Source organism: Anas acuta, chromosome 1 (genome assembly GCF_963932015.1).
Source record: "Anas acuta chromosome 1, bAnaAcu1.1, whole genome shotgun sequence".
Lineage (NCBI taxonomy): Eukaryota > Metazoa > Chordata > Aves > Anseriformes > Anatidae > Anas > Anas acuta.
The window spans coordinates 136,819,701-136,832,358 of NC_088979.1; the positions used below are offsets into that span (position 1 = coordinate 136,819,701).

The 12,658-nt window shown below is 36.9% G+C and overlaps 1 protein-coding gene across 5 annotated transcripts in view; it reads right to left on the reverse strand.

The window, feature by feature from the left end:
• The window catches only part of PDE3A (phosphodiesterase 3A), a 263,316-nt gene that overhangs the window by 149,847 nt on the left and 100,811 nt on the right, over window positions 1-12,658 (reverse strand). The window contains exon 1 of one of the 5 annotated variants that reach the window (XM_068659300.1): window positions 11,029-11,245. The exons of 3 other annotated variants lie outside the window; for them this stretch is intronic. In XM_068659300.1, coding sequence (XP_068515401.1) covers window positions 11,029-11,049 — 21 coding nt within the window. In that variant the 5' untranslated portion in view covers window positions 11,050-11,245. Of the gene's footprint in view, window positions 1-3,781; window positions 3,804-11,028; window positions 11,246-12,658 lie in introns of those variants that run through there. One more of the 5 variants, XM_068659321.1, reaches the window with a different exon arrangement.

The following is a 12,658-nucleotide window of genomic DNA, read 5'->3' on the forward strand; positions in this document are numbered from 1 at the left end:
CATATAAAATACACTGCAAAAAAAAAAAATCTACATTTACTGAACAATGTTAACAGTAATAGGTTTTTTTGTTTGTTTGTTTTTTAATAAAAAGGGAAGTTTCCACCTTATTATAAATGCCATCAAAAAGCAAGCAGACTTCAAAATTCCCAGCTTTTTATAATCCTTAGGAGAATTTAAATCAACAAGTAATTTCTGGGAATTTTAGATAAGTTCAGCACTAACCAACAGAAAGGAAAACAGACTTGTCTGGAGAAGCTTTCTTCTACCCATTGAACCGCAGTGGCATTTACAATGTCTTGTAACAAGTAAAAGAAACTTTGCTTGACTTCAGTGGTTTACATTGGGACTGAATTTTTAGTTTATATTAATCAATCTTCTTGCCATGTCCTGATACAGTACAAAAACATTTCATACATTTTATTCCAAATGGGAATTAAATAAAAGGGAGAAAATGTAAAGGTGAATGGCACATCTATTAAAACAAACAAAAAACCCACCAGCATAACTTTCTCAAAGTGAAGTTTGAGAGAGCTAAAACCAACCAACCAGCCAAACAAAAACACTTAAAATATTAAAAACAAACTAAAGTGAAATAAACAACAACAATAATAATAATTAAAAAAAAAAAAAAAAAAACAGGAAAAACACTCAATTGGGAAGTGGGCATGTGATCAGCTTTTTCAGCACTAAAACTGTGACAGTAAGTGTTACCAGACATTTACCAAACAGAAGATGATTTGTCACCTTCTGAAAGCGCTGGCAAGGTTATACCTCTAGTAGTTGCTATGTGGAGAGATCTCAAAAGCCTCTCTCAGGGCCACAACAAACTAGAGGGATTGCCAGTTTCAGCACCAATATGTAAATAACAGTACAGACAACAAATTAAGGGATAGTTACATTTTCTCCTTAAAAAATCTCCACCAAACAAAATCGCTCTGAAAATGGACAATGTAAAAAGTCTAGTACTTGGTTCATAATTTCATTTAATGCAAGTCTTCAACATCAAAAATCTAGATCTAACTTAACCTGTAATTGGATACACATGTGACAAATAATAATAATAATAAAAATTAAAAAGACATAAAACCACCAAGCAGCTATAGCATTTCCTGAGCTTATATGAATAAAGAACTATCTCAAAGCATCCAAGAATTGCATCAAGTTGCTTCTGTTAGAAAATTACGAAGTTAAGCATTATTATTATTATTTTTTAGAAGTACGCAGCTAGCTTGATGTATTGCCAAGTGCATTCACCAATAGGTCACATCTGGCAGGTTTCCGTAGCACATGGAATATGGGTTCCCCTTGGTTTTGGTTCACAAGAGGCAAAGAATTTTCTGCTTAGGGTAATCCAGAAGTCTGAAGCATGGAGCCACTTAAAACACCACTTGCCTGTGGATTCTGTGCTGTCTAGTAAGTAGTGAGTGCCCAATGCTCCTTCTTCTCCACTGTCTCCAAACTGAAAACATAATGTGCATTTCCCTCCTCAACATGGCCAACCACACTTGTGAAACTGAGAGAAATTTAAGATCTTAAAATACCATTTTCTCCAGAGCAACTAAACTTTCCTACCAGATTAAAAGACAGACTTTTGTTTCCTTTTCAGATGCGGAAAGGGAAAGTGTTTGGGTATCTTCATCAAAGGACAACAGTGCAACAGTAGTTGAAGATGAGATTACCTGTATTATTTATTGATAAATCTAGATGTTTTAAAATAGCATACCACTTAACTGGCATGCAGAATTAGAAAAGTTACTTATCTTCTCAAAATTGTAGCCATTTATAAAAGGGAAAAACTCCTCCCAAAAAGTATACCTTCCAATATTTCAGCTCAATTTTGATAGAATTTGAGAAGCAATGTCTTCCTGAATTTCACCATTACAAAAAGTCCTTAGGATAAGGATCCAAAGCTCCAGTATTACCTACCAAAGACTGTGTTGAAATACCTTACTGTAAATTTATAAAACATTTTGTAGGCAATTAAATAATTTATCCCTACAACAGGATGATAGAATGTCTCTTTCAAGGCTATTCAACAAATTATTAGCAGAGACAAGAATAAAACCTTTCTCCTAATGGTGTAAATGTAGGAAGTTCACTGTTAGAATGGGATGGTTGGGGGGGGGGGGGGGGAGGGGGCAGGACCTTCAAAACAGACATGCAAACTCAATCCCACCAGAAAATGCCAAACAACATTCCAATAAACTTTCAAAAAAAAACTTCTGGAATGAGAATAAGGAAAAAAAATCATCTCTGAATTGCCCAAAAGTTAGTAACTCCTATTTTCACAAACTTCTAACAACAACAACAGCAAAACAAAACAAAACAAGAAAACCACTTTATTACATATCAAGTGTTGTTCTTGCCATAGGAAGTCCTTCAAATTACTTCCACGTTGCATGTGGTAGGTCATGCCCTCGCTGACTTAAACAGAGATATCTCCAGTGAATCTGTTTCAGTTAATACCAAACTATAATCGACATCCATATCCCACAAAAGCTTTCACAGCAATGTCACAGATATGTCACATTTGTGCTTGCTTCAGTGCAGCAAACCTCAGCTCTGAATTTCACAACATTTTCCTTAGTTCCCAGTAAAAAAAATGCTCTATTTGATTGACTACACTTACCCCCCACAACCAATCCACTAAATCAGTAAGCAATTGGTGTCAATGGACACTTTGGTACAGCTGCACCCATTTACAAGAACAGCTGCTCAAGAAATAAAAGAACGTCCTTTTCGTCAAGCCACAAAACTTTCAGAGACATGAGTGACAAATCTGCCTAAGTGGATATTTATTAGCAACACTAAGGGCTCCTCCTTAGATCCCCAGTGTTTTGTTCCAGGCACAAATCTTCTCTAAGCATAAAATTACTCATTTTTGTGACTGTCCCAGCTTCTACAAGCTGCTGCTTTTGCCAAACGTTAATAATTATTTGTATTCTAGTACCATTCATCATATACTAAACGCAGACCGTAAACCAGCAGCATACATGTGAGTGCACCGTACAGGGCCCCCCTATGGCAACTGCTCTTAATAGCTACCCCTGTGCCTATGCAGAGCCTCCACCCTCACCAGGACCTACAACCTCTGTTTTGAAAGGAGAGCTTCAGCACGAGCATCTGAGTTTGTGGCAAATGAGTTTTTACTTTTTCCCATGGCCTCTGTGTCATATCCTGTTTCTCAGCATCCTCCCATTCCCCTAAACATGACTTATCTCTCTAGCACTTCTCTTTCTCAGATTCTAGGCCGACTATCCTGCTGACGGTGGAGCAATCTGAATGCCAGCTTTGCATATAATTAGATAAAGATTTCAACCATGCTCCACCATTTCCCAGCAAGTCACTTTCAAGTACAGTAATTTTAACAAATTCTAACTGGAGAATCCGAGGTTTACAGAGTGTGTTGCTATCATAAGACAGAAGTATTAGGCAGAAATACTGTTTCTGTTTAGTTGTTGTAATATAATTTAGTTCAAATAAACCTTGTAAGTGACAGAAGTAAAAAAGCATTTGTTTGGAAAAAAAAAAAAGAAAGAAAAAAACACCTAAGTAACAAAAATATGTAACTAACCTAATTAAGTAACAAAAATATGTTTCCACGTTAAATTATAGATGCACAAGAAAAAGCCAAGACCAAATTCTACTATTCTTAATCAAGTAAATGGACTCTAAAGCTGCTACAAGTCTTAAACAGCTTACATGAGGAAGAAACTGGAGCTTTGACATGTCAGTGTTTGAAAAGTGTTTGGCAGTCATCCCATATAAAGGTACTTACATGCAAGTCTGAGAGCAGAGGCTATGAAGTACCAAATTGTGGGTGAGTTCTGGTAGCTTTGGTGGGGAGTATCTGGTGTTTTGTGTGTTTTTTTTTTTTCTTTTTCTTTTTTTTTTTTTCCTGGAAATAATCCAGGGACAGCATATGGAAAATAGAACAGAGATTACAAAAAGGAAGAATTGTTCATGAGAAAAACAGTATTCTCAGAGTTATGCATGGCTCAGGAAATGGACAAATGACCCCTGCTCGGGAAAGATTTTATCAATGAATAGCTTTTTGGTTTTATAATCAACATTATTGCAGAAGGGTGGAGGAAGACTACGCAGATTATGATACTTGTTGTATTATTTCTCAACTTTACACACAAGAGATTTAAAATACCACTATCTAAATGCTGGCCATTAGGGTGCAAAAACCTTTTAAGGAGGAATACAGAACAGGGGTGAGTATCTGCTAAACAGTTCCATCTGCTGAAGCCAGTGGTCCAAGCAGCCTCTGTGTAATCTGAATCCTTTTCCAAACACACACTTTGCCCTGCTAGCCAAAAAATAAATACAAGATGTGCTCACATTTGGATCCAAATTAAAGCCTAGAAATTATTAAGAGTTCTAGTGAACATCATTAAAACAATTCATTTTTCTTTTTTACAATCCTACCCCAAACACCTCTCAGGAACAAAGGCTAGAGCAGAAATTGTCCCAGTGTTTACTCAGAACCATGGAAAAAATGTATAAAAGTCAACCAAAACCAGGTGATCCAGTATTCTCAGTACAGGGAAACCCAAAAGCACCACTGGATGAAGTGCCTGGAAAACAGAATGAAGATGGGGGGAGGAGGTAGGAGGAATGACACAACACAAAACAAGAAAGCAACAAAAGATAAACAAACAAAAAAAGTAGGAAGTGCCTAAAATCAGAGCTTGATGCCAAATCTGACCTCAATTCTGTTCCCTGGTACATAGGCACGCATCATTACTTTACTGCATTTACACACCAGAACAGCAGTTCAGCTAACTGAACTAGTACGCAGAACAGCTAACTTCAGAAGATGCACTAATAAATATGCCAGAAGGTGCAGGCAAATTCAGTGTTACACAGAGCCCTTTCTGGACGCAAGGGTGAAGCAAACAACTTACTTTCCAGTAAAAACAGCTGTATCAGAACTGCACAGACCGCACGTAGAGTAATGGTTATATATTTTCCTATGCTGAACTGATGGAAGAAAGTGTTGGCTACAAGCTTAAGGCTCACATTATTGGGCTCAGGTCAAATTTTCCCCAAATTCAGTCCACAGACTCAGAAATTGGTCTCCTCATTTTTTTCCTTATTTTTGAAAGCACACGGCAGTAAGTCAGACATGCATCTGTAGGAACTGGTTGACTTTTAACTTATTCTTCGTATGAAGTAAAGACCACAAGAGGTCTTGAAACAGCATTTCCAACACGTCAGGGCCAACTTTCAGAGGTGCACAATTTCCATACTGCTACAGAAACAGGAAGAGATAGGAAATGATGCACACTTAAAATTGGATGATCTGATGCAGTGCAGGTAATTAACCAAAAAAGAGAGAGAGAGAAGTAAAGCAGAGAAGTAAGCCTGCAAAATGGGCTAGCTCTAGGACTCCAAAGATGTTTTACATTCTTGGATCATCATAGCTACTTCTCAAATCACAAATGGATCTCTTTCAAACACACACAGATCCACTGTATTTGCTACCCTTGCAAATTCCTCCAGCCTAATTAAAAACTAAGAACTTAAAAATGAAATGTTTTGAGATAGATTAAGACTGGATAGATTGATAGTATGGATAGTATGTACACTCAGAAACAACTATTTATTTACAATAACTTTAGTTTTTCAGAAGAGCTATGGTTTGTAATAGGACAAAAACCAACTTGTCAGTTATATAGCAGTTTTAAACATATTGCAAAAATCATGTATTTCAGTGGGGTTGTGAGGAAGGAACTAGTCTGGAGTTCCTGAACAAAGATGAGATTCTATTTCTGAACACAAGTGCTCACATAGTCTTTGCCTTGGAGAGGGATCTAGGAGGAACCTAAAAACAAGCAGAACAAAGCAGCAAAGTAACCAGTAAAACATACATTAAATTCAGATTCATCTAATTTTCAGTCAGTGAACAGAGACAAACCATTGCCGTCACTAGCACGGTGTATGTGAAATGTTGTCATCTTTGTCTATGAATTCAAGGATAACATTCCCTTAACAACATCCTATATTTATCAATAAATCTGTTTCTGAACTACAGCTTCATATAGGTTCGGTTGTCCCTGGCAGAGTGAAAAAGCTGTGCAGCTTTATCAACAGCCCACTTTATCCAACACGCATGCTTTACAAACGGTGGTAGCAATCCCCTAACGTTCAAAGTTCCCAGTTCCAACAAAAATGCATCAACAGTACATTTGTATCAGTGTGCGAGCCATTTGAAAACTCTTAGGGAAGATTTTCAAGCTCTCTTTGTTACATTTACTTGGTTTGTTGTTGTTTAAATTCAGTCTTCAAGGCTTCAGCACTCCAGGGACTCCACAGAGTCTGGCACGGGGTCATTCCTGCTGAAAACGGCTGCCAGAGGCTCGGCTGGAGAGCCAGGAGGGAGAGCACTCTCGCCGTCTGGGGAGAGGTGAGCTGCCGAACCCTGCATCAGCCCATTCACGCATTTCAAGGACAAGCCGGTCAGCTTCCATTTTTTGTAGTCATGTTAGAACAGGACTGACTGTTTAATGGTTTTACCAAAATAAAAGCAAAAGGCTGTTAGTCACTCTGGAGACGACCAGTGTCACAATCTGAGAACGCATACTCCATTATTCACAGAATCACAGAATTCCTGTTATTTGACATGTTTTCCCTTTGCCTGAGACATTCTTTCCATTGAATTTGCAACGGAATGAACTTAAAACAGACCCCCCCCCAAAAAAAAAAAAAAAGAAAAAAAATACAATTACTCTGAAATAATAACAAACAGACAAATCCATAGTAATTTCTGTTGCCATAGAACAAATAAATGGAATTTAACACATAACCTGATGAGCACCTCCCACCAAAGAATTAACCATATACATATGAAAAGATAAGGATTAACCAGAGCCAGGCTAAAATTATTATTAAGCAAATCTTGATTTTTTTAATGGAAAGTTTCAAACATTGAAAGCACTTCTATGCTTTCAGAGTTCCATACTTTTTCCACAAAGAATTTCAATCTTATTTGGTTTATAAAGAAGAATGCATAACATGCTTGACCATGATAGAGAAGAATTAGAAAAGACCATGCCATATGTCCTCTCCAGACCTAAGATTAAGATAACTAGATATTGAAAGCAAGATGATCCAGATGGTTATTTGTCAGCCTGCAATCCTGTCCTTGTGATTCTTCTTTTTTTTTTTTTTCTGTGTTTAGTGTATTTTCTCTCAGCTTCTATTGTTCTTTCAATTTCAAATGTATATTATTTCAGAGTTCTAGATCTTATGTAATTTGTTGGTAGAACAGAATAACATTTTTATGATCAATTAATCTGCTTAGCATTCTTAAATGTCCGATTATATGGTTAACATAACCATATTAAGAGCTTGAAAGCAGAGCTAAATGAGTAATTGAATTCTCTGGCTTGGTGACTGGGTTAAATAGAGAAGGGGAGAGGAGCAGAAATCACCTTAGGCCAAAAAACAGCAACATTTCAAATTAACCCCTTTTTTAATTTTGAGTTGAAGAGCTGCTTCAACTCAAAATCAAACTCTTTACGTCATTTTGGTTATCATATTTTATCTTAATCTTCAGTAATTTAATATCTAAGCACAAATGACAAGTTCTGTTCAGTAATAAGGTCCTACAAACTATTTAACCATCTTGGTTTGATATTTCTAAAATTCCTTCCACTGTCCTCTTTAATTCTTTGGCTGAAATGACTTGAATCATGCTAGTCCTCTTATTTTTATTTTTTTTTTAGAATCATTGCAATCCACTAAGTGGATGCAATGATTCCACTTTCATAATGAATGTGACACTTGGTGGTAATAAGCATTTCTGTGTCACAAACTATAATATGAAATACTGAAGTTAAAAATACAGCAGCAGAATTAATAAGCTGAGAAGTTGCTACTTTGAGCTACAGATCTATTTTACAGGACAAAGAAATGTGTTTGTCTGACACAGTGACAAAACGGACCTGCTACTCTGACTGTATTTTTCTTTGCATAAGTCAGTGACTGCTACTAAGATGACACAGGAGTATTAAGATTTCATTCCCAGTCCTACGCACACACAGCTGATAATGCCTGTATACAAAAAAACAGGAATATCTCATGTTCCAAAATGGCTTCATGAAAAAGTGCTGCACAGGCAAACTAAAGAGCTCAAAAAGACAACATGAACCTTTCATTAAAATGTTTTATCATTATTGAATAGCTTCGGCTGGAAGGCACCTCTGGAAGTCATCTGGTCTAACTCCACCCAAAGCACAGACAACTTCATGTTTAACTCACACTTTTCTTTCAAAAAGAAAACAAGAATAAGTACAGCCATAATCATTTATAAAGGGACATCACAAGTCTTTGTAACATATATAAAAACAAAGCACGCAAATCAACCAAATTAAAAACTAAAAGAAGAATAAAATGCAAACCCTCTGGAATGCCTTGTAGGCCACCTTTTATGGATTTAACACTATTTAAAAAATACCTTTAAAGTCCAAGAGGAATCATGATATAGTAAACAGAATTACTGTTAGGTAGATAGGATGATGGTAGATGAATGAATATGCCTCAAAATTACTATCTTAATGTAATTTTTTTCCACTCTATTGAGATTCAAAATGAACACATTTTAACCCATTCTTTGGCAAATAATAAAGTAAACCAAAAGAGGGAATACCTTTAAATGCTAAGTTCCTTTGTATTGGAAGACTCTGGAAACCACACTTCTGGCATGAGCAAGAAATTAAAAGGTTCACTGGTGGGTCAGTCCACTGTTCCTCACCCAGTCAGTATCAGACATTTAAGAAGATGTTTCAAAAGCTCCCTGACAGACAGGTCTAGCCTCCAGGAAGGTATTTTCCTAAGCCTCAGGAGTTTGGATGTAAGAACACTGCTTTGCACTCCTTTCCAAAGCTTTCTTTAAAAACAATAAAAATTCTAAACATTATTTTTACTTGTTAGGTTCAGACCACCACAGCTGAGAGAGACCAAGAAGCTCACACATTGCATGATAAATTTATCTCTGCACCATAAGGTCAACAAAGGTACAAACAGGCTGATGTCTGAGATGCGTGCACCTTTGTCAGTGCACTGCATCTGTGGGTGACCCAAGGGAAAAACAGAGTCCTTTTATGTGATCTTTAACAGGATATCAGGTGGGATCTTTTTATACAAGTTTATCTGAATATGCATCAAAATTACATTAAACTAGACAAGCAAGACGCTTCTATAATTAGTAAAGACACAAGAAACTCCAGAATCTAATTCACATTAGTGTAAAACAAGGAGAGAATTGAGAGGAAATGTAAGAAGAATAGGCTAACCAAAGTTTCCAAAATAGGACATTGGAAAGCATCACACCTAATTTTCACTGCAGCCTTCTAAAGCAACATGATTAAAACACATGTATATTGAAGGAATGCTGAGAACAAAGACAGTACAGCCCTATGGAAATGGTAAGGTTAGATCTCAAGAACTGTTGTTTCTGAAAAATTCTGCTATATGAGAGAGATTTTATTAAAAACATACAATACTGTAATTCCATATTCTATACTTGAGACTGTATACTCAATACTTATTTTGAGCATAATTAATTTTAGATACCCCAGAACAAAAAAATGTCTTGGAACATGAATGGCAGCAGGGTATGTTTTACACTATTTCTCCTTCTCAAACATATTGTTACACTTCACTTAAAAATGTGGAAAGAGAGCATAATACCTCATTCATTGCTAACAACACTATGAATGAAAGGCTCTCAGAACAGCTGTTCAACGATATTTAATGCACGGTCTAATAAGTATTGGCATTTCCCACTCGCAGATTTGTAGGAATTACATATGAGGTACAATTCCGCTGACAGATCCTTGCTCTTCTGGATAGACCCTTTGCCCAGTGCTGAAGGCTTTAGTTTAATTCCTTACGGACATTACCATGTGCTTGCAACTCTGACTAGTTACGCTAAGCCAGGTTTGATCATGGCACTGGATACACATTGTCTAAATACCATACAGCATCAAAAGCCACTTCCCAAATAAACCGTTGCTGGGAGAGAAAGGAACGTCACAGAAACACAGGCATGGAACATAGAACAAAATGAACCATACTAAATTTTTCAAGAGAAACAGAAACATGTCCACAGCCTCTTCCCAGAGTCAAAGCAGCTAGCTATTGCAGATGAATTGCTTTCCTTATTCTGATCACACAAAAGAATATAATGAGCATTTATTTATTTATTTTTTTAACAGTTCTGTAGCTGGAACTGCAAAGCACACATGTTAGTTTTGTTCTGTAAAGGGATGCTCACCCCTGCTTGTTCTTTTAAAACTGAGTAGTAGGTAGTAGAGAAAAGTAGGTTTTACGTTTCAGGGTTTCACTTTGTAGTAGATGGACAAGTGACAGAGAAAGCTTTTAAAGGCTTATTCCTTGCATTTGAGCATGCACAGAGATGAAAATAAGGCTTGAAATTTGTGCAATATTAGTCACACTGAAGGGATCCAAGATAATGACAATGCAAGAGCTAACACAACATCTGCGTGCAAAGAAACTTGACCCAGCATAAGTAATATCTTTCTTGGTTTGTAAAGCTCCCGATGGACTTCATCCAAAATACTTCACAGATCTGCTCTCTTTCTATTCCCCTTGCTAAAAACTTGCACTCTTCTCAAGCTGCCTCCCTTCTCTGTTCTACTTACAACCTCAGCACTTCTGCTGCATAAACCAACTCCTCTGCAGCTCTTGCTATCTGGAATAATCTGCCTGTGTATCTACACCTGTACAGCTTTCCTCCTCCCCCTCTCCAATTATTCAGCTTCATGAATGGTATTATACAGCCTTGTCAAGTAGTTTTGAAACACAATTCATACCAAGAAAAAAGAAAACCCTCAGTGAAAATAAAGCTACTGGAAACAATGTGGTATTATCCAGCACATGCAGCTGTACATAGAAATGTCTGAACAGGAAAAATACAAAGATGAAAGCGTGAGTGCATGCAACATTCAGAATGAGGAAAAGCTGAAAAACGAGACAGCTGAAAGTCCTTACCAGATGCAGAGGCTTTTGCATTGATCCTCACTGTTCAATGCTTGTTATCCTGCTGGGCCCTGCATATCATTTTCAGAAGGGACCCTTAGAAATCTTCCCTAGATAAGCACATTGTTTAAATATCAGCGATATCCTTTATATCCTTAGTGGAGGAGTCTTTTTTGATGATTGTCTGCCTGAACAGCCTAGTAGGAGACCATCCTGCTTCTTGCTCAGAGTAGCAAGTGGCATAGTAGTCACCCTAAATGTGTGCCACCTGCATTTATTGCTCATTGACCAAAACTCGTTGGCTGTTCAAATGGGGATAAATTGTTGAGGATTAGGTGAGCACTTGCCCTTTGAGCAACAGTCAGCTAGGTTGGGTCAAGTATGAAGCACAAAGAGAAGATTCTGCACCTCCCTTCAACCATATATAAAATTACCTGATGATATCTCTCATTGATACCAATTCCTTGTGAGGTAAGACAATATATTATAGCACTGTCTAGCAAAGCCTCACCTAGACCATGTACTTGCTAAAGAACAATGAAAATTCTTTGTACTTTAGGAAGTGCACTGGGGGGGGGAGGGGGGATAGGGGTGTTAAAGCAGAGTAAGTTATCTTTTAATTCAGTATGTACGGAGAATGCTAAAGTTGCACAGTTAATCAAAGCAGAAAGTGACAGCCTGAATTATACCCCTCAGAACTAGGTTTGTGTAAATAAAACATACCATTCCTCAGATAATAAGGTACTGTACGTGTTCCTTACAGCAGCCTGTAGCCCTGTGTATTTGCTAAGTGAAGAGATCCCACAGAAATTATCCACAGGGAAGCACATGACAATCGCTACTTACAGACAATTTTCCATATAAAGAAACAGTGAAATTTTGGGGAGATAATTCTCCTACATAGACAGCTAATTAACTATTTTGAACTACTTGGCTCTGTTTGCAAAACACTATAAAAATAAAATAAAATTTAGCTCCTCTTAAATCCTTCCTAAGGGAGGAAGGATGTTTTTCAATAGACAGCAAAGTATGGATTAATAAAAAACATGCCTTCCAGAAATTTTCTAATTATGAAATGCTTTAGACAAACTAACTTGGTAGGAATGGTGAATTTTTATTAATTAACTTTGAATTATCACATCTCACATCAATGAACTAAATTGTATTCTCCAGTTTATTTCAAGACACCAGGTATGAAATTAATAGCAGAAGCCTTAAATATGTGGTTACTAGCCCTTACAGATTTTGTAAACAGCAGGAATTTCCATGAGCTTATTAACCTCTTGACAAAAAGGATTACTTATGACATCTAGAAAGCCTTTCCAGTCCCTCATTTTTCTTGCAAATGAAATTATAAGAACAACTAACAACACAAAAGAATGTGATGTACCAGTTTTTTTTCCTTTGCACTTGATATTCACCTGGTGATCAGGAAACATTAAACAATGCTTTGCTTTCACAGAGGTTGAGCAGCTGGATGCCTTACAGGGACAGGTAAAACATGAAGCCGCTCATATTTAAAAGAATAAAATAAATTCCACACAATACTAAATCTGAGAAATGGAAAAACACAAACCTTGCTGAATATTTCATACAAAGGGGATGAAAAAATGTATTCAAATTAAGATTACTCTGCAAATGG